At 47.4% G+C, this 22,360-nt stretch overlaps 1 protein-coding gene across 4 annotated transcripts in view; it reads right to left on the bottom strand.

Annotated features, from left to right (window-relative positions):
* Camkk2 (calcium/calmodulin dependent protein kinase kinase 2) overlaps positions 1 to 19,056 on the bottom strand; it is a 36,631-nt gene extending 17,575 nt beyond the window's left edge. For all 4 annotated transcript variants that reach the window (XM_005344439.3, XM_005344441.3, XM_005344442.3 and 1 more), the window contains exons 1-8: positions 18,530 to 19,056; positions 13,960 to 14,007; positions 12,242 to 12,295; positions 11,628 to 11,679; positions 8,642 to 8,775; positions 4,916 to 4,952; positions 448 to 469; positions 223 to 311 (exon numbers count right to left, since the gene is read on the bottom strand). In XM_005344439.3, coding sequence (XP_005344496.1) covers positions 223 to 311; positions 448 to 469; positions 4,916 to 4,952; positions 8,642 to 8,775; positions 11,628 to 11,679; positions 12,242 to 12,295; positions 13,960 to 14,007; positions 18,530 to 18,997 — 904 coding nt within the window. In that variant the 5' untranslated portion in view covers positions 18,998 to 19,056. The remainder of the gene's footprint in view (positions 1 to 222; positions 312 to 447; positions 470 to 4,915; positions 4,953 to 8,641; positions 8,776 to 11,627; positions 11,680 to 12,241; positions 12,296 to 13,959; positions 14,008 to 18,529) is intronic.
* Between the last annotated feature and the right edge of the window lie 3,304 nt (positions 19,057 to 22,360).

Raw genomic sequence — 22,360 nt, 5'->3', positions numbered from 1 at the left:
CCATGTGGGAGACCTCTGCAGCTCACACAATCTCCCAGGACCGTGTGGGAGACCTCTGCAGCTCACACAATCTCCCAGGACCGTGTGGGGGACCTCTGCAGCTCACACAATTTCCCAGGACCGTGTGGGGGACAGCTGCAGCTCAAGTACTTTCCATTTTCCACCCGCTAACTGGGACGCTAACTACCCAGAGGTGAGTGGTTCCCCACAGGCATGGCTTACAGTACTCAATGCCTTTGATCAGATCCTGGAAGTAGAACCGGGCCTGGTCTTCAGACAGTGGCTTGAGAGTGGGCACTTCCATCACAGGCCTGTAAGGTAGACACATGTGTAAACAGTGTGCACCAGATCCAGCTAGCCCTGGCCTACGCTCTCCCTCAGAGCCCGGCTTCCCTCACTCAGCTTGCAGGGGAAGCCTGGCATTTCACCTGGGAGATGGATACTCACCCTTGGTTCACCAATTCAAACACTGTGGGAAGAGAAGGAGGTAAAACTGTCACACTGGGACACCGAAAATCCGCCTCCCTCCCCCTCATCTACCCCACCTCCAGCCTCCTCTAGACATTCTAAGCACAGAAGTGAATCCTGGGAGGCCTGAGGAGACACATACACAGTCCACTGAACCAAAGCTGCTCTGTGATGCTAGGACTGCAGGGAGACAAAGGACCTCCTGAGAGCCATAGGACCCCACACCTGAACTTGGAAAGCTGTATCTAGTGGTAGAGGCCTGTAATCCCAACTATACAGGAGGCTAAGGCAGAGGGAATGACAAATTCAAAGCCAGTCTGGACTACAGAGCAAGTTCAAAACTAGCCTAGCCAACTCAGTGAGCTCCTATTTCAAAAAGTAAAATGGGGGGGAGAGGGGGAGCCAGGGATATAGCATACACTAGGCCCTAGGTTTCAGCACCAGCAATGAAAGACCATACATGCATGTATTCATACACACACACAAACACAGAGCCAAGGGTGCAATGACCACACATGCATGCATGCACACAGAGCCAAGGATGCAGGAAGGAAAATAAAACCAGGGGGAAAGGAACTAAGGCTGGATCCTAGGCTGTCTTCTCATCTTTCCATTTGTACCCAGGAGAGGACTGATGTTGTTTGTGTGGTGGGTTAGCTTCATCAACTTGACACAGCTTAGACTCACTTGGAGAGAACATCAGTGAGGGGCTGTCAACAGCTTGTGGCGTGACTTGGGGAACACTGTGTTGGCTGCTTTAACTGATGTTGGAAGACTCAACCTAAATGTACGCAGCACTTTTTAGTACCAGGACACAGAGGAAGGAGAGCTTCACTTGTTTGCTAGCCTGGCTTGTGGTCTCGATGGTGAGTTCATCTCCCTGCTGCTGCCACTGCTGATTCCCATGCTGATATTAGAACCAGCTTGTTCAGGCTTCCAACACAGACTGAAGACCAGCTGACCTACAGGAATCCTCCAGACTGTCAGTGCCAGACTGGTACTGCTGAGGAACCTAGCCTCACAGGCTCTCTCCAGTATGAAAGCTATTGACAATACTGATAAATCTACTGTTGATATATCTCCACTCTATGGGCTCTGTTCCTTAGAGAAACCTGACTAATACAACCTCCATATTCCCCCAGGACCCTGGCAGATCTGCTCTTGCCTTGGGCTGTGGTTACAAGTGCTGGCCTTTCTTGCTTTGGTTATTTATGTCTTACCTTGCAACTTCACAAACTCCTCTACCTTGTTTCCTCCCACCTGAGCACAAGCCACCAGCTATGGAGGACGCTGGCCTACTAAAACAGGTCTCTATTTCGGACACTGACAGTTCAGCCACTCTTGGGGTTGAGTGGTGGGCAGAAGGTTCTGTTGTTTTTTTGTGATTAGGAACTGAACCCTGGCCACATACACGCCACCCAAGTGCTCTGAGCTGTAGCTTCTGCTAATTTTTATTATTTTTAATTACGGGTATGTGTGTGGGGTCTGTGTACATGTGTGCAGGTGCCCTTGAAGGCCAGAGGCATCACAGTTCCCTGGCTTTAGAGTTATAGGCACTTTGAACCCCCCATCATGGGTGCTAAGAACCAAACTCAGATCTCTATAATAACAGTTCAAGCTTTTCTGGGTTTCTCGATTTGTTTTATGATAGGGTTTTACTATACAGCCCTAGCTGGCTTAGAACTCACTATGTTGACCAGGATGGCCTCAAACTCAGAAATGTGGCTGCCTCTGCCTCCCAAGTGTTGTCTGCTGTATTCTAAAGGAAAATGGCCCCCACAGGTCCACAGGGAGTAGCACTATTTGAGGTAGCTTTGTTGGAGGAAGTGTGTCACTAGGGGTGGGTTTTGAGGTGTCAGATGCTCAAGCCAGGCCCAGTGTCTCACTATCTTCCTGCTGCCTGCTGATCCAGATGTTGAACTCTCGGCTACCTCTCCAGCACCATGTCTGCCTTCCCACTGCCATGCTTCCTACCATGTGACAATGGACTTCACCTCTGAACTGTAAACCAGCCCCAATTAAACATTTCCCAATTAACTGTTGCCGAGGTCATGGTGTCTCTTCGCAGCAACAGAACACTAAGACATTGTCTATAAGCGTGCCCGCCTGAGTTTCTGTGCACTGTGTGTGGGAGCCTGTGGAGGCCATAAGGCATCAGATCACCTGAGATTGGAGTTTACAGGCGCTTGTGAGCCACCAGATGTGGGTGCTGAGAACAAACTTGAGTCCTCTGACTGAATCATGTCTCTAGCACCTGTTTTAACTTCTAGAAATATAAATGTTTTCTACCCTTTGAGCCCCTGGCCTGCTATTAAAGACTCTACACTGCTCACCCTCTGTCCTCAGCACTCTTGGCTGTGGCTGGAAAGTGTATGGACTCCCATCCTATTTTACCAACCCGGAACTCTGGTTTCTTTCTCCGTGAACGGTCTATTATTCTCATTTTCCTTTTGTGTAGTGTTGTTACCTTCACCGCCTTTGCACTGCACTTAGGTGACTGCTCTGAGAATATTTTGAAATGTTTCCTGAGAAACCTAAAAGGGACGTGGATACGGTAGCGTCTGTTAAATGAACAACCTGCTCCGGCACAGGCTTTTGGAATTCAGGGTGAGAAAATTACTGTAGGAGTACCATCCTAGGCTCAAATAATTGTTCAAGTTTTCTGATTAAATTTAGATTTCACTTGCTTGCTTGCCATGTATTCAATTTGGCTCCCTCTACAGACCATGTAAATTAGTGTTTATTGAATGATTTTTTTTAGAGATTTTTTTGTTTTTGTTTTTTCTTTTTTTTTGTTTGTTTTTTTAAAATATTTATTTATTTATTATGGACACACTATTCTGTTTGCATATATGTCTGTAGGCCAGAAGAGGACACCAGACCTCATGACAGATGGTTGTGAGCCACCATGTGGTCGCTGGGAATCGAACCCGGGTCCTCTGGAAGAGCACGCAACGCTCCCAACCACTGAGCCATCTCTCCAGCCCTTGTTTTTGTTTTTTCAAGACAGGGTTTCTCTGTAGCTTTGGAGCCTGTCCTGGAACTAGTTCTATAGACTAGGCTGGTCTTGAACTCACAGAGATCCTCCTGCCTCTGTTTCCCGAGTGCTGGGATTAAAGGTGTGCGCCACCACCGCCAGACTAATGTTTTATTTTTCATATTTCCATACCCTAACACACATACACACACACACACACACACACACGCACGCACGGGAAATGGGGGGGGTCAGACACTGAATGCAGAATCCAGACCTTGCACACTCGGGGTAAACAGACTACCATGAGATACACTCACTCATGTTTTTCTTTAAGTTGACTCAGTTTCTTTTTTGTTTTTCGAGACAGGGTTTCTCTGTGTAACAGTTCTGGCTGTCCTGGAACTAGCTCTGTAGACTGAGCTGGCCTCAAACTCACAGAGATCCACCTGCCTCTGCCTCCCAAGTGCTGGGATTAAAGGCGTGCGCCACCACCACCCGGCTTAATTGACTCAAGTTTATAATTTTTTTCCTTGGTTTTTGAGACAAGGTCTCACTACACAGCCTCTGACAGCTGGCCTGGAAACCACAGGTTGGTCCTCCTGTCTCTGCCTCCCAGATGTACCATCATTCCTGATGTCCTCACCATTTGTAAATGACATCTCTGAAGACACACCTGAGCTTTAGTCTGTGAGTAGGACCCAGATCTTGGATTGCCTCACCATGGCTTCCCAAACTCATCATTCTTACCCCTGACTCTTCTCCCTACTTATGAGCACCCCCATTTTTAAATTCTTAGTGCCTTGGGGCATTCCCACCTGCTCTTCCCTCTTCCTCTATGCCCTGCCCCAGTGTAACATGGCCAAATCCTTGACATTCAGGTTATCCTGTAGGAAGTGGTTTCCACTTTCTCTGAATCACCCTAATTACTCTTTTTTTGTTGTTGTTTTTGTTTTTGTTTTTGTTTTTCGAGACAGGGTTTCTCTGTAGCTTTGGAGCCTGTCCTGGAACTCCCTTGGTAGACCAGGCTGGCCTCGAACTCACAGAGATCCGCCTGCCTCTGCCTCCCGAGTGCTGGGATTACAGGCGTGCGCCACCACCGCCCGGCTCCTAATTACTCTTAAAACATATAAAGTTCTGGTTTATTTATCAACACTCTTTCCTGTCTGGGATATCAGGCATAAAGGTCTCTTCTTTATCACACTATCCTCAGGCCTGGAACAGTTCTGAACATGCAGTAGCTGCTCAAGAAAGAGATGCAAATGAAGACCCAGGCAATCTAGACATTAAAGTCCCAGCAAGAATTACCTCCCACACCCTGCTTTAAACCAGGTGTGCGGGCTCCTGTGGGGCCTAGCTGGACCAGGAAAGAAGAACCTTTCCTTGACTCCAGGGCTACAGCTATGAGGAGGGGACACCAGGGCCTTGGCAAATGCAGCTACCCCAGAATGGATGGAGGAAAGCCCTTACCCATATACAGATGGTCCTCGTTGGGGTCATCCAGGACCTGATGGCACAGCCGCCCAATGTCAGGAGCAAGGAGAAAAAGAACAGATATGAGCAAGAGGAAGTAAAGTGTGTGATGGTGTGTGTCCACGGGAGGGTGCACTTCCCATCCTTCTTCCTAGTCAAGGGGGAAGACAGAAATTCCCAGAGTATGATAGCCAAGTCCCCCTGTCCTCAAGCCCAGGCCAGTCCTCAAGGTCTGGAACATCCTGAAGAACAGCAAGGAGAAGTAAATCCTCCCCAGAAATGTCCCACACCTGGATGGCAGTCCAGTTCATCTCCTAGGAAACATGTCCTGGCTTCGGGGGAAAAGTTAAACCCGACTTGAACTCAAGCAGCCCCTCCACGAAGTGAACCCACACCTCCCCACCTTAGCAGGACACGTCTCCATGCCTGCTCCTGTCTCTGTCTGATGGGCAGGTCCCAAGCTTGTCCACCTTGATTGTCTTGGTGATGTCTCATATGTGCTGGGCACAAAGTAGGTACCCAGGAAACACCTGATAGATAAACAGAATGGCTACATGGTCTTGCTGAACTGGGTGGAAAGATTAAATGCACGGTGTAGGGTAAAAAGAGATCCCATTTGGACTCAGGGGTACCTGCAGACCATATACCCCGGGGCTCTGCTTAGATGGCCAACTCCAGCACTGGAGAAGTGAGATCAGGATCACAGCGTGGCATCAGGAAAGAGGGCTACAGCTGGCGGCTACTCTCTCTTTTGGAGAGAGGCATGAGCAAGACCCCTGCCTAGCGTAGGACTCCTATCTCTTCACATCACCCACCTTCCCCAGCCACTCAAGACACACAAGACTGCAGGCACAGCTGAGCAATCCATCCCAAGGGAGTTAGACCGAGGGTCCACCTAGAGTCTGTAGCCATGGACTCCAGGCAAGGATTGGCAATAGTATCCCCCATATCCCGAAGGCAAGACTATGTTCCCCAAATACTGAGGCTCTGATGGTCCTTTCCCTGTAACGTCCTTTTCTGTTGTCTTTGCTAAGCAGGAAATAGCTAGGGCCACTTCAAAGACCACTGTCTCCAAAAAGTCTTTCATGCCCCATTCAGACAGCTAACACTGACCTTTACCAGGTCAGTGAGAAGGAACTCAGATCTGGATCTCCTGGGGATCCCCCAATCACCTCCAGGGAGGTTATCAGAAGAAAATTATTGCCGGGCGGTGGTGGCACATGCCTTTAATCCCAGCACTTGGGAGGCAGAGGCAGGCGGATCTCTGTGAGTTCAAGGCCAGCCTGGTCTACAAGAGCTAGTGCCAGACAGGAACCAAAAACTACGGAGAAACCCTGTCTCGAAAAATAAAAAAATAAATAAATAAAAACCAAAAACAGAAGAAAATTATTCTTACTAAGACAACACTGGCCTTTCCCGCTCTTTTTCTACCTGCATTCAGTACAAAATAGTATCACAGTGGACGAAGGCCAAAGCGGACAGAGAATCCAGATACCTTTAGTAAGCCAAACATTAACGAAAAAGAAAAACAATAATAACAGCAGCAGCAACCACCGGCAGCAGCAAGAGTATAAAATCCATCCTTTTACATTTGTTTTGTTTTGATTGTTTGCTTCAGAGAATAGACAACTCATTCAGTAAAGCAACTGCTTTACAAGCACAAGGACTTCAGTCCAGTGCCAGAGCCTATGTAAGAAAGTCCCAGGGCAAAGAGATGGCTCTTTAGGGGTTAAGAGCACCTACTGCTCTTGCAGAAGACAGAGTTCTGCTCCCAGCACTATATCATACAGCTCACAACCACCTCTAATCCCAGTTCCAGGGAACGTGACACCTCTGGCATCAGCAAGTACACGCACATACCCTATCACATACACAGAATTAATTAAAAATAAAACAGTAAATCTTTTTTTAAAAAGTGAAGCCCAGTGGCACATGCTTATAATTCCAGTTGGGGCTTGCTGGCCCAACAGCCTAGCCTAGTAGGTGAACTCTAGGCCAGAGAGAGACCCTGCCTCAAATAAACAAGGGGGATAGCACTTCCTGAGGATAGACATCCAAGACCGACTTCTGTTCTCCACAAGCATGTACACACATGTACCCTCACCTACATTATACACGCATGCAAACATACAAACAAGTAGTTACTATTCATAAAAAAAATACATTACTCTTGTTGGGCAGTGGTGGCACACACCTGTGAGGTAGAAGCAGGAGGATTTCTGAGTTTGAGGCCAGCCTGGTCTACAGAATGAGTTCTAGGACAGCCAGGACTACACAAAGAAACCATGCTTGAAAAACAAAAATAAACAAATAAAAAATTACTATTTATCACATATAATAAGATTATTGTTTTTCCATGAATAAAATTTTGTCAATTTACACTTTTGTTTTGGGGTTTTGTTTGTTTTGAGACACGGCTGATTGTAACCCGGGCTGACCTTGAATGTTGGATTTTCTTGCCTCCACTTCAAGCATTGCGAATCCAGGTGTGCACCACCATGTCCAGCTCTGGTTTATATTTTAATGGGATGCATATGGATGAATGTGAACAACGTGAACAGCAGCACTCTGAGGTCTGCTGAAGGCAAATGCAGTATGCCCCTCACAGGCTCGACCCAACGAAACCAGCAAACGTGAACAGAAAACAGCCTGCAGCCCAAATCAACCTTTCCTCCTATGAAGTTGTTTTTGAGGTATCCGTTACAATGACTGTAGCTAACACAAAGTTTCCTCGGATTTAAAGTGTATCAAGCTATCCTGAGCAAAACAATATAAAACAAAACAAAAAACAAAACCAAACCGAAAACCAAACCATGAGACCTACTAGGCTGAAGCAAAGGCTGTCTAACACAGTGCGAGTCCAGCTCCTCCAGTGTTTATAGATAAGGTTTTCCTGGAGCACAATCATGATTTCTTACCATTTTGTTTGGTTTTTTTTGTTTGTTTTTGTTTTTTTGTTTTGTTTTTTGTTTTTTGAGACAGGGTTTCTCTGTGGTTTTGGAGCCTGTCCTGGAACTAGCTCTTGTAGACCAGGCTGGTCTCAAACTCACAGAGATCCGCCTGCCTCTGCCTCCCAAGTGCTGGGATTAAAGGCGTGCGCCACCACTGCCCGGCCATTTTGTTTGTTTTTGAGACAGGGTCTTGCTATGTAGCCCTGGCTAGCCTGGAATTCATCATATCTACTAGATCCGCCTCGAACTCATAGAGATCTGACTCCTCTGCCTTCTTGAGTGCTGGGATTAAAAGTGTGCACCACTACACTCAAAACTATTGTTTTGCTTTAAATTATTATTGTTGTTGCTGTTGCTATCGTGTGTGTGGAAGTCAGAGGACTACTTTGTGGAGTTAGCTCTTCATGTGGGTTCTGGGGATCCAACTCAGGTCATGAGACTTTCATCAAGGGATTAGGCCAACTGAGCCGTCTCACGGGGGACTTCACCTGTTTGTATGCACAACTACTTCCGTATTCCAACTACCTGTGTGTAGAAGAAAAACTGACAACCTCAAAGACAAAGAAGCAGGTAAAGGGCAAGCCTTGGAACTCCTAGCCTCAACTTTTGCATCTGTAAAATGGTAGTGATAGGTAGTCTTGGCAAGTGACAGTAACATGAAGCAATAGTGTGACGGTATGTGAGGCCACAAGGTCCTCAGCCTTGAGATCTTAGCAAACAGGTATTTAGATATTAACAAAGCCGGGGCTAGACCATCAGCCTCCCTCCTCACCTCCACCAGCTTCACTACATTGGGATGGTCCAGCTTCTTGAGGATGGCGATCTCCTGGTATACCTGCTCGATGGGGCCCCTGGGCTGGATGCAGCCCCCTGGAGCTGGGCGAGTCCCTCGGGGTGGGGGGCGACCTGCAGGAAGCACAGGGTTAGGGCAGAGGTCTTCTGCGGAGGGGAGCTGCTAATCGGTAAAGGACTTCTGGGAGCTGGGAGCAGCCTTTTCTTCATGCCTCCCCCACTACTGGAAATCAGGGAGGCGGGAGGCACCCTCCTCCTGTTCACCGCCAATCCTTTTTCCCTGTCACATGCTCAAACTACAGTGAGTGAGGCTCACCAAGAACACTGGTCTGGTTCAGCTATCTCGACGCTCTCAACATCGGGGAAAGTGGTTAGGGGTAGCTCAGCGAGTAGAGCACTTGCCTAGCACACACCAAGTCCTCAGATGGATCCCCAGTGCTGCATAAAACAGGATGTGGTGGGGTACCCTGAAACCTTAGCCCTTGGGAGGCAGAGGCAGGAAGCCCAGAAGTTCAAGGTAACCCTTGACTACACAGAAAGGAAAGGCCAGTCTGGGTTACATGAGATACTGTCTCAAACAAAACAAACAAACAAACAAACAAACAAACCTTCATGTAAATCAATCACTTCTCTATGAGGCTCAGTGCCCACTGGATAAAACAGACATAAACATTATTCCTCTCCTCGATGCAGGAAATGGTACAGTTGTACCAGAAAGCCAGGAGAAGAAACAAAAAACTGAGTCAATGAGGGAAAAACGAGACAACTCTGCCAGGATGGAGTGTTTCTCAGTCAAAAAGCTGTTGAACGTGAAGCCCAACTGTCGAAACCGCTGTCTCACACATCCTGTGTGAGGAAGCCTGGGAGGATGACGAGCAGAACCAATGCAGCTGTGAGCACGCCTGGGCAAGGGAGTGCACGGGCTCAGCTGCTGGAAGGGTGTGCAAGGAAGGCCGAGGGAAGCCTCCGCCTGGAAAGTGGCCACAGGAGGCAGGAATAGTGGGGAATCTGCCAGCCATCACCCAGGAGGCTGAGCAGGAGGATCCACAGCTTGAGACCAACCCCTGCACAGTGAGACCTTGTCTCAAACCAAAAGCAAGGGCCAGACGCAGTGGCAGCTGGGATTACAGGTAACTGCCAGCACCCACCTGAACCCGACTTTTCTGTGGGTTCTGGGTCCAACTCCATCTTAACACTTACATGGCAAGCACCTTATCCACTGAGCCATCTCCCCAAATCCCGTATTATTTTATTTGAGAGGCAAGTCTTGCTCTTCTGAAGCTTGCAATGTAGACCAGGTTAGTCCTGAATTCACAGACCCACCTACTTCTGCCTGCCAAGTGCTGGGCTTAAAGAAGTGCACTACCATGTCAGGTCCAATATTTAACTGTTAAAAACATTCAATATTTTAAATGTGTGGAGTTTTGTTTGGTTGGTTAGTTGGTCTTTTTGAGAAAGGGTTTCTCTGTGTAGCCCTGGCTGTCCTAGAACTTGCTCTGTAGACCAGGCTGGCCTAGAACTCAGAGGTCCACCTGCCTCTGCCTCCTGAGTGCTGGGATCAAGGATGCATGTGACCACCCATCACTCAGTTAGTTTCTTTCTTTCTTTCTTTCTTTCTTTCTTTCTTTCTTTCTTTCTTTCTTTTTTTAGTTATTCTTCTTTTTCATGTGTGTGCTTTTACAAAACATGGTCCCACAGAGCTGTGGCTGGCCTTGTGTTCTGACCTTCCACTTCCTGAGTGCTGGTGTTACCAGCATGTGCACCATGCATGCTGACCCTCCTCCCTCCACTTCCTGAGTGCTGGTGTTACCGGCATGTTTACCATGCACTCTGATTATTTTAGTATTATCACCACTAGGTAACTGCAGAACATTTTCATGGCTCTTTCCAAAAATCTGATTCTTTCTTCTGCTGATCTACTTTTTTTCCTCGTGGATTTGCCTATTCTTGGTATTTTATATAAACAGAATTATGTAGTAAGTGACTTTTGTCTGGTCTTTTTCACTTAAAATGCTTTCAATCAAGTAATATCAAAAATTGGGACCCTATGGTGACTGAATACTAATTTACCGGATGCATGTACATTTTACTTACTCATTGGTTGGGGGCCCCTAGGGATGTTTCCACTCAATGGATAACATGAACAGTGCTGCTAGCCACATGCATGCATGAGCCTTGTCTCTTGCTTCTTTTTCTTTCTCCTGGATACTGGAGAAGCTGCTGGATCCTGAGGTGTGATGAGTACTGTTGTTAACTAGAAAGTCTAGAATCACCTGAGATGCCTCTGGAGGGTCAGGGTCATCTTGATCACATTAACTGAGACGGGACCCAAGGTGGGTGGCACCAGTCCCTGGCTGGAATCCTGCACGATGTCAGCGGAGAAAAGGCACTGAATACTGGTGTTCATTTGTCTCTGCTTCCTGATTATGGATACAATGTAGCCAGTTGCCTAAGGCATCTGCCTCTCTGACACCCCTAAATACCAGTCACAGTGAAGTATTTCAGCCTAAAGGTGGTTTTGTCAGCCTTTTGTCAGAACACCAGGCAAAGAAACTAAGACATATGGTCAGCTTTTCATTTGTTATTTTGTTCATATCCATCTTCAGCTATTTATTTATTATTTATTTTGGCATGAATATGCCACAGAATGAATGTGGAGGACAGAGAGCAACTTGCAGGAGTCACTTCTCTCCTACCCTATGGGCCCTGGGGATCAAACTCAGATCACTGGGTTTGGTGGCAAGAGCGTTTACAGTTGAGCCATCTCTCCAGTCCTCAAATTCAGCTTTAAAACTCTTAAATAAAAATGAATTAGGACCCACAGTAAGAAGTTCAGTACTACTCTCAGGGGAAGCTCTGTGCCGGAGGTGGTCTTCCCCGAGTGGCTCTGCTGGACATTACATTCACTGGCTCTGTCTGATTTCACCTCAGTACCCACACCTGAGAACAAAGCCCACCACACTCACGTGGAAAGCCGGCCTGCCGGATCAGCTTCTTTTTGGACAGCACTTTCATCGCCTGCAGAAGGAAAGACCCCCAAGTGCAATTAAAGACAGCAGGAAGACTAGGCTCTTTCCTCTCCAAGCCTTGGAGCTCCCAGGCCTTGGTGCCTCGGGACAAGGCAGTGAGAACACAGTCACAGCGGAGGAGGCTAGTACTGGAGCCAAGACAGTAACGACCCTGGAGGTTCCTGGTCAGCAGACCCAGCTGGGAACGGAGTCAGACAAGTGAGCCAGAGTGATCGATGGGCCAAGAAGGGCTCTGATGGCTGCTTGCCCAAAGTCATGTTGTTAATGTGTGTTGGAACCAGGGTTTGAACCTACACTGGACTGGCTCCAAAGCCTCAACTACAGGGCACTGTGTACATCTACTGCTATGGAAGGGGCAGACAGGGCAGCGCAAAGCAAGCGTATGAAAGACACTTGGTGGGTGAATCCCTTCCCTGCCCCATTTCCCCATCTGTAAAATGGGGGCATGGCTTTCTTCTAAACGGTCTAAGAGAGAATGGGAGAACAAGGTACCCAAACTGCTGGAAGCGGAGTGCTAGGAAAGAGAATTTCCTTTGGATGGGGGTACTCACATAGTACGTACTGTCATTTTCATTGTAAGCCAGCTTGACCACACCATAAGAGCCCTGGATAAAGAGAGATGCCCGTGACATAGTAGCCAGAGTGGTGCTCTGAGAGATGAGGGCTCTGACAGGCTAGACTGCAGCTCACTGGGCAAATGTACCCCGAGATTGCATTCTGTGGGACTTACCATTTTTTTTTTTGGTTTTTCGAGACAGGGTTTCTCTGTGGCTTTGGAGCCTGTCCTGGCACTAGCTCTGTAGACCAGGCTGGTCTCGAACTCACAGAGATCCGCCTGCCTCTGCCTCCCGAGTGCTGGGATTAAAGGCGTGCGCCACCAGCGCCCGGCTGGGACTTACCATTTTGCAGTCTAAATTAGCTGCTAACATTTAAATGGAAAAAACTAACATAAAAACCCAGGTTTGGGGGGCTGGAGAGATGGCTCAGTGGTTAAGAGCATTGCCTGTTCTTCCAAAGGTCCTGAGTTCAATTCCCAGCAACCACATGGTGGCTCACAACCATCTGTAAAGAGGTCTGCTGCCCTCTTCTGGCCTGCAGACATGCACACAGACAGAATATTGTATGCATAATAAATAAATAAATATAAAAAAAACCCAGGTTTGAATAACCTGTCCAAACACAGAACTTACATCCATACAAAAAGAATTTACCACGCCACCCCGCTTTCATGCCTACCTGCTTCCCTCACGGAGCCACGCTCCCTATGGTCTTACAGTTAGCATATGTTGGCCAGTGAGGTCACTAACTTATCTTCTGTTAGCATTTGACTTTTTAGCCCCTACAATGATACTAACAAAAACAAATAAAAGGGGCTGAAGAGATGGCTCAGCAATTAAGAGCACTTGCTGCTCTTCCAGGAGACACAGGTCAATTCCTAGCACCCACAAGGCAGCTCACAACTCTCCGTAACTCCAGTTCCAGGGGACCCAACACCCATGGCAAAACACCAACGCACATTAAAGAACAAAACAAAACAAAACAAAAAAACAGATGTCAAGGTCTCTTGATGGGGAGCACCATGACAATTTAGGATTTCTCTGCAAGTTTTCTGAATTTTTGCAGAAACACATCTAATTTTAACATCATATTTAAAATAAGCAAATAAATGAGGTTAGGTGTGGTGATGCACACTTTTAATCCCAGCTGCTGGGAGGCAAAGGCAGATGGCTCTCTGTGAGTCTGAGGCCATCTTGATCTACATAATAAGTCCTAGACTAGCCAGGACTCCACAGTGAGACCATGTCTCAAAAAGGCATTTTTTTTTTAAATAAGGCTGGTGAGATGGCTCACTAGGTAAAACATGAATTCAAATCCCTAGCACTGACATAAAAAGCCAGGTGTGGTAGCACACACCTATAATCCCAGTGTTGGGTGGGGGTGGGCAACAACAGAAGGATACCTGGGGCTTGATGGCCAGCTAGTCTTGCAGTCTATGAGCTTCAGGTTCAGTGAGAGATCATGTCTCAAAGAATAAGGTGAAGAGGTACTGAGGAAAGACAGCTGACATCAACCTTTAGCCTACATACATACATACATACATACATACATACTACACACACACACACACAATTTTTATTACCCTTTCACCCCCCCAGTCTTGCTTCCAAATTTCCCTCTCCTCTTCCCACCAGCTCTACTGGTTCTCTCTGGAGTGTCAGGGACATCCCTGGTCAAGTTACAAAGGTGGCCCAGCTCCTAGGACATTTACCTTTCCAATTTCATCCTTCAGTGTATACTGATTCAGCTGCACGCAGTCCTGGAAAGCAAGGAAGGGCACAAATGAGATGATTCTCAAAGGAGCCAAAGACAAGTATGTCACAAATGCATATATGCAATCAGGATCAAGTTCATAGAGAGTTGCAGGAGTTTGGGAGGCTGAGGCAGAGAATCCAGACTTCAAGGCCAGCACTGGCTACTTAGCAAGTCTGAAGGTAACCTAAGCTATGACTACAAAAATCAAGAAACAACCCTGCTCTCCGACCCAAAACAAAGAGTTTGTGGAATGGGGAGATGTTTGGGTGGTGAAGGGCTTGCCAGAAGAGCATGAAGACCTGAATTTGATCTAAGAAGCTACATACCTGAAGACCCAGCAGTGGGAAGGAGGAGACAGGAGGATACCTGGGGCTCACTGGCCAGCCAATCTAACCAACAAACTCTAGGTCCCAGTGGGAGACTGTTCTATAAAAACAAGATGGCCCTTATCTATAACTTCAGAGGAGGTTAATATCTGGTCTCCACATGCATTCACACACATGTAGACCTGTGCATACATGACCACATATACACAAATCAACATACAAAGAGTATATATGTTATCAAACTCAGCACATTGTGCATGCAAGACAAAGACTTCACCACTAAATTGCAGCCTCGGCTACATAGCTAAGGTCCTGTGTCGGAAAGAAAAGGAAAGGGGTGGGAGAAGGGAGGGGAGGGAGGAGAGGGACAAGGAAGGAGATCCAAACATTACATATTAAAGACTGAGCAGGTGTATTTATATATTTAGGATATGTACAGACGTAACAACAACTGAAGAAAGAGAGGCCATGAATCAGAGCGAGATCAAGGTTGGAGGTACAAGGGAGAGGTTAAAGAGAGGAAAGGGAAGGGGGAAGTGATATAATTTTAAAACATAGAGGATTATTATTAAAAATTGAGCAAAAGGCCAGGTGGTGGTGGCACACACTTTTAATCCTAGAACTCGGGAGGCAGAGGCAGGAGGATCTCTGTGAATTCGAGACCAGCCTGGTCTACAAGAGCGAGTTCCAGGACAACTAGGGCTGTGACACAGATAATTCCTGTCTTGAAAAAAAATATTGAACAAAAGATCCAAACAACAGTTTTTCTAAAGATAGATAAATGGTTAATAAACATGAAGAGTCACTGGGGAAATGTATATGAAAGCCATATCAGGCCAGCTAATAAAGACAGGTGCTGAACTTCCCACAAGTGCTGAGAGTGAGTGACGGCTGAGAGTGGGCGCTAAGCCCTGAACGGGAAACCTGCACCGCCTCTCTCCACCAAGGCTCTGAATGTACCTCAGGAGGGGACAGAAGACAATGTAACAGCTGGAGAACAGGGAGGACTGCTGGGAAATACTGTTGTTAGGATACGACACGGCCACTGTTCATGACTGACTGTAGCCATGGTTACCACACAAGATCAATCCAACAAGATCAGTCAATATTCTAGAAGACAGCACTAACTGGACTTAACGGGTTACCAAAAAAGAAAAAAGGATAGAGAGAGAGAGAGAGAGAGAGAGAGAGAGAGAGAGAGAGAGAGAGGACATGAAGGGGACAGGGGGATGTGTTGAAAGTGTACCGAAAGAGAGGTAGGGGATAGATGTTGGGTGGATATTGACGCACAGTTAACAAAAGCTCAGAGACTGATATTGGGGTTCAACCTGAAGACCCGAAAAGCAAAGCAGCCAGTCACTGGCTCTTATCTCGACCAGTCTGAAAATGGTGATCCTGCCTCCAGGAATCTCAAAATGAGACAGCTTGAGAGCTGTCTCCTCCCATTTTATAATCCTCTCTAGGGCTCAGATTAAAAGCGTGCACCAGTGATATTAAAGGCATGCACCACCCAGTTTCTATGGCAACTAGTGTGGTTACTGGGATTAAAGATGTGTGTCACACTGCCCGATCTGTAAGGCTGACCGGTAGGGCTGTTTTACTTTTCTGATCCTCAGACAAGCTTTATTTATTCAAATACAAATGAAATGACACGACAGGATATGATTAAGATATAATGTTGAACCAGTCGGTGGTAGCACTCGCCTTTAATCCCAGCATTCCTCGGGAGCCAGAGGCTGGTGGATCTCTGTGAGTTTGAGGCCAGCCTGGTCTATAGAGCCAAGTGTCAGAATAGGCGCCAAAGTTACACAGAGAAACCCTGTCTCGAAAAAAACAAAACAAAAAGATACAATGTTGAAATGTATGAAATTGTCAAAGAATAAACAAAAGACATTCTGTTAGAGAAACCTGGTACAGGGCTGGAGAGGTGGTTCAGTGGTTAAGAACACTGACTGCTCTTCCAGAGAACTTGGGCTCAATTTCTAGCACCCACAAGCTCACAGCTGTCTGAAACTCCAGTTCCAGGGGATCCAACACCCTCACACAGACACACATGCATGCAAAAACCAATGCACATAAAAGTAAATTTAAAAAGAAAAGAGAGAGAGAGAGAGAGAGAGAGAGAGAGAGAGAGAGAGAGGGAACCTGATCAACACTTGGCTGGAATGCACAGAAATGCCCGGAAATGCCCTTAAAGAGCGCTCCTGCCTTCATCTGCCTACATTACCAAGAGGAGCTAGAGGTGGAACACTGGGCTTGGCACAGGTGAGCAACAGCCTACCAGTTGTTTTCTTCTTTTTTAAAAAAAAAAAAAGATTTATTTATGTATTATTTATTCATAAAGTGTTCTGTCTGCATATGTCTGCAGATCAAAAGAGGGCACCAGATCTTACTATAGATGGTTGTAAGCCACCATGTGGTTACTGGGAATTGAACTCAGGACCTCTGGAAAGCAGCCAATAATCTTTTTTGGGGGGTTGGGGGGTTTCGAGACAGGGTTTCTCTGTGGTTTTGGAGTCTGTCCTGGAACTAGCTCTTGTAGACCAGGCTGACCTCAAACTCACAGAGATCCACACGCCTCTGCCTCCCCAGTGCTAGGATTAAAGGCGTGCGCCACCACTGCCCGGCCCTAGCCAGTGCTCTTAACTGCTGAGCCATCTCTCCAGCCCCCCAGTTCTTTCTTTTTTTTTTTTAATTATTTAACTTTTATTTTATGTGCATTAGTGTGAGGATGTCAGATCTGGAACTTGAGCTACAGACAGTTGTGAGCTGCCATGTGGGTGCTGGGAATCGAACCTGGGTCCTCTGGAAGTGCAGCCAGAGCTCTTAACTACTGAGCCATCTCTCCAGCCCCATCCCCCCCCAGTTCTTTCTTAACACAGACCTTTCACAGGGCCCACCATTCTGCTTCTAGGATTACCCAAGAGAAACGAAAATGATTCGGTATAAAAAGAACCAACAACAGCAAGGCATGGTGGCATCATGCCCTCAGGAGGCAGAGGCGGGTGTGAGGCCAGTCAGGATACAATGAGATGATGTTCCAAAAAAAAAAAATTAAATAAATAAATAAATTGGTAGTACAGATGTCCCTCAGTGTCTGTAGGGACTGGTTGCAGAACTCTGAAAATACCAGGCACGCGAGAGCTCAAGTCCCTTAAAGAAGATGGCACGGCGCTGTTTCAGTACAGAATATAATCTTTATACAGCCTTTCTCATTTACATTTTGGCACTAGGAAGTTGAGACAACCTGTTTGGTCTGAAGCTCACTATACAGCTTAAGCTGGTCTTGATCTTGTGATGATCCTCCTGTCTCTGCCTCCGGAGTTCCGGGATGACAGGTGCAGTCCTTCACACCCACCCAGCCCTCTTCCCTCACATCTTAACTGTGTGTGTGTGTCAGTGTTAAGATGTCCTCGCAGGTCAGAAAAGGGCACAGATTCTCTGGAGTTGGAGTTAAAGGTGGTTGTGAGCCTCCATGTGGGTGCTGGCCTCTGTAAAAGTAGCCATCCCTCTCCCGCTGCTCCCAAACACATACTTTAAATCATTTCCAAGTTCCTTATATACTTAATACAATGTCAGTGTTATGTAAGTCATTCTACTCTAGGGCTCGGAGGCAGTAACTATTTAAATTATCATTTAATGACAAGAAAAAAATAGCCTGCACAGGCTCATACAGTTGCAAATCTTTTTCTTCGGAATATTTTCAAGGTTGGCTGGATCTGTAGCTATCGGGGCCAAGAGCGTATCCAACGGCACAGATGAATCTCAGAATCATTATGCTGGAGAAGACACTGAGCTAAAAGGGAGCGCGCAGGCAGTGGACCTGTTTACATAAAATCCTACAACGTGCAAACTCATCTGAAACGTTGGAAAAGGCAGTTCAGAATGCCAGCGGCAGCCGCGCACACCTGTCATTCTGCATTCAAGAGGCTGAGGAGGGACATGCTTAGCCAGCCTGGGCTACATAGTGCGATCCTGTCTCAAAGAAACCAAACAAACATGGTTCAGCAGCCGATGGAGGGGTGGCTACCCAGCTATGGGAGACACTCTCAGGCAACCAGGAGTAGTCAAAGAGAAGAGTTAGCGTTTGTGCAGCTGAAACGCGAAGGGATTGATTTAAGACTTCATGCCAGTACCTTGAGCTCCACGGCCCTTCACCTCACCCTCCCAGCCCCACCCAGCCCATCACAGCTCACGAACCTGCAAACCTGTGATGGAGACGTGGTGTGACTCCACCGTGGGCCGCCGGGGCATCCGCGGGGAGGTCTGTGGGGAACTGGATGGCGAGTAGGACAGGGTTGGGCAGATGCAGCGTCCATTCATGTCCAGGCTGCTGCCGGACGCGGGCCCAGCCTGGGATCGCTCTTGCAGGGACATCTTACGACCAGAAAGTAGGGGCCGTGCCTCGGATTCTGAGGCATCAAGGGGCAGTTCCTGGTCATCAGCCTCCAGAGGCTGGTCCCGGGCCAGGCTGAGGTCCACACCCTGGCCTGGCTCACACTCCGTGACCACAATGAAGGATTCCATGCCCAAGTGGATGCTCAAGGATGAGAGTCCCCGCAGGGCCTCGCAGGGCTTCTGGCTTTCCCGGCTGCCACCCCCACTTCCCAGCTCATCCTGGGGGGCCGCCCGGTCGCTGGTGGGCTGGCTAGAGACACATGATGACATGGTGTGTGTACCAACTTCATCCGCCAGACCGGAGCACTTCCATCAGCAGCACAGCTGCCTGCAGAAAGAGAAAAGGGGTCAGCCAGGCAGGGAGAGGAAAACAGGTTGTTCTTCTGGACCAGGCTAGCATCTGATTTGTGCACATGTCCAGCATCCTTAACACCCACAGCCCAGCACGGTGGTGTAAGACTGGGAAAGTTGAGGCAAGAGTATCACCAGGAATGAAAGACCAGCCTGGGCTACAGAGCAAGACTCTGTCTCAAAACAAGCAAATGTGCAGCCACTTCTGGTAGTCCACACCTATAATCCCAGCACTCCGAAGGTGGGAACAGGAGTTCAAGACCTGCCTAGACTACACAACAAGAGCTATATTTGAAAAGAGAAAATATTGCAAAACAGGATGTAATGTGATCTCCCAGTCTACACAATAATAATAATAATAAATGCATCCTTTGAAGGCTGGAGAGAATGTTCTGTGGTAAACAACACTTGCTACTCTTCCAGAGGACTTGTGTTTGATTCCCAGTACTGCGCTCATACGGTGCCTTACAGCCATCAGTAACTCCAATTCCATGGGGAATTGATACCCGCTTCTGGTCTCCAAGAACATCAGGCACACACATGGTGCACAGACATATGTAGGTAAAAATATTCACACAGGGTTTCTCTGTGGCTTTGGAGCTTACCCTGGAACTAGCTCTGTAGACCAGCCTGGTCTCGAACTCACAGAGATCCGCCTGCCTCTGCCTCCAGAGTGCTGGGATTAAAGGCGTGCGCCACCACTGCCCGGCCTCATAAGATAATTTTTTAAGTTAAAAAAAAAGCAATGTTTTCTTTGTATTCCTTCTCACGTAACATGACAAGGAATCCAAACTCAATTCCTATAAAAGCAAGTATAAGGAACCCCAAGAGATCCCACACAGGCCCTTAAGGATTGGCAGCTACTTGCTGTGCTGCTCAGCAGGGATCTGAATCTACCACGGTCTAGTTCCCCAATCCCAACTTTTCCTTCCCTCAATCAAGAATCTACAGGGGCTGGGCAGCAGAAAACAAAACACACACACACACACAAGCAAACAAAGACCCTCTCCACCACAGTTTTTTGTTGGTGGTAGTAGTGGTTTTTAATTTTTTTTTAAATAATAGCAATTGTGAATATTATTATTGGTTTTGGGGGTTCTTTTTGTTTTATTTTGTTTTGAGACAGGGTCTCTCTGTGTAGCCCTGGCTGACCTGGAACTTGCTCTGTAGACCAGTCTGGCCTCAAACTCAGAGATTTATTTGCCTGCCTCTGCCTCCCAAGTGCTGGGATTAAAGGTGTGTACCACGCCACTAACCAGCTTTAAAATTATTTTATCTTATGTGTATGCCTGTTTTGCGTGTGTGTGTGTGTGTGTGTGTGTGTGTGTGTGTGTGTGCCCAAGAGTCCAAAAGAGGACACTTAAGTCACAGAACTGGAATTATGGGTGGCTGTGAGGTGCCATGTGAGTGCTGGAAACTGAACCCAGGTCTTCTTACCCAATAAGCCATCTCTCCAGCCCTCCAACCTTGTTTTTGGAAACAGGGTTTCTCAGTAGAAACTGGAGTCTCCAAGCAGGTCAGGCTGGCTGGTGAGCACTGGGGTCAAACTCAGATGGCTGGCTGAGAAATCTCTGAAGCGCCCGGTTGACATTTTTTAACTAGTAAAATTATCAGGTGCTGAAGAGACGGCTCAGCAGTTAAGAGACCTACTGGTCTTGCAAAGGACCCGAGTTTGATTCCCCAGAACCCATGTTGGGTACCTCAAAATTACCTCTAACTCCAGTTCCAAGGGACTTGATGCCTTTGGGTGCTATAGGTACCCCCAACACATACACACACAGTTGTTTTTCTTAGTAATTGCTGAAATAGCTTTTAGATGCTAGGTAGGCTAAATGAAACCCTTCTGCCTGTATCTTCCACGCTGCACTGTGCCATGACTGAGGCAGGCAGCATCCTGGATGTGCTGTCACACCTCTGTGTTGTAAGGGGGCAGGGCTCCAGGTCAGCCTGGGCTATAGACAGAGCCAATAGGCTGAGGGGTAAGAGTGACTGCCCTACAAACATGAGGACCTGAGTTCAAAGCCCCAGCACCACCTAAGAAACCAAGATAACTGCCTGCAGGTGGTTTCTCAAGAGTTAGCGACTTTCCATGTGGTCCATTCCTAAGAGCACACCCAACCAGTACCAGTCGCTGCAGCTGAGAGGGAAGCAGCAAATGAGCAGATTAGCAAAGTGTGGTTCACACAAACAGTGGAAAACTACAAAGCCATAAAAGGGCCAGAAGCACTGGCAATGGTTACAACACAGATGAAAGATGAAAACAGCATGCCAAGTGCAGGGCCAGTCCCAAGAGCCCGTATGTATTGCATAATTCCATGGAAATGAAATTTCCATACTAGGCAAATCCACAGAGGCCATGGAGCACTCTAGCGGCAATGCAGGGACTGCTTAATAGGTGCAGGGCTTCATCTTGATGAAGATGTCGTCAAAGTGACAGAAGTAATTTCACAACCCCGTGATTATACTAAATGCAATGAACTATTGATTTTAAGAGGGTTAATCTGCCCGGCATGGTAGTGCATGCCTTTATTTCCAGTACCCCAGAGACAGAGGCAGGAGGATCTCTGTGAGTTCCAGGCCATTCTGGTCTTTATAATGAGCTCCAAGCAAGCCAGAGTGAGAACTGTCTCAAATTTAAAAGAAAAAAAAAAAGGTTAATTAGAGGCTGGGTACAGCATGAAGCTTGACAGCAAACATCCTAACTAGGATTGGAGAAGCCTTGGGTTCTACCCCCAACACTGTGCCTCCCCCCAAAAAATCATTTTTATGTCACATGAACTTTTATATCAATGAGAGAGAGAGAGAAGAGACTGACTGGTACCTTCGCCATGGCTGGGACAGAGCTTTGGCTTTGGCTCATGTGTCTTGACAAACGTCCCAGGCACAGCTGGAGTTAAGTCAGTGCGTCCACAAAGGTGATGGCAGCTGTGTGCTAATCAAGGAGGCTCTCTCCAGGTGCTGGGAGAACAGTGGGTACTGGCAGAGATTTGAGGGCCACTCTGGTAGAAAAGAATCTTGAGAGGTAGGTGTAAAAGTGTCAGACAGTCAGGACTCCCTAAAGGACCCAGCAGAGACACAATACTGTTGCTGGGCCCTCTGGGAACTGTCCATTCAGAATTACTTGCAAAACATCTACTGTGTCAGGCAAGGTGGCTGGGAATCCTCCAATCAGAAAAGCCTTGGCAGCCAGGCGGTGGTGGCACATGCCTTTAATCCCAGCACTCGGGAGGCAGAGACAGGCGGATCTCCTGTAATTTCGAGGCCAGCCTGGTCTACAAGAGC

This window comes from Microtus ochrogaster, chromosome 2 (assembly GCF_000317375.1).
Source record: "Microtus ochrogaster isolate Prairie Vole_2 chromosome 2, MicOch1.0, whole genome shotgun sequence".
Classification (NCBI taxonomy): Eukaryota; Metazoa; Chordata; class Mammalia; order Rodentia; family Cricetidae; genus Microtus; species Microtus ochrogaster.
The sequence above is the reverse complement of the archived record's forward strand: the minus strand, read 5'-3'. Positions and strand labels throughout refer to the sequence as shown.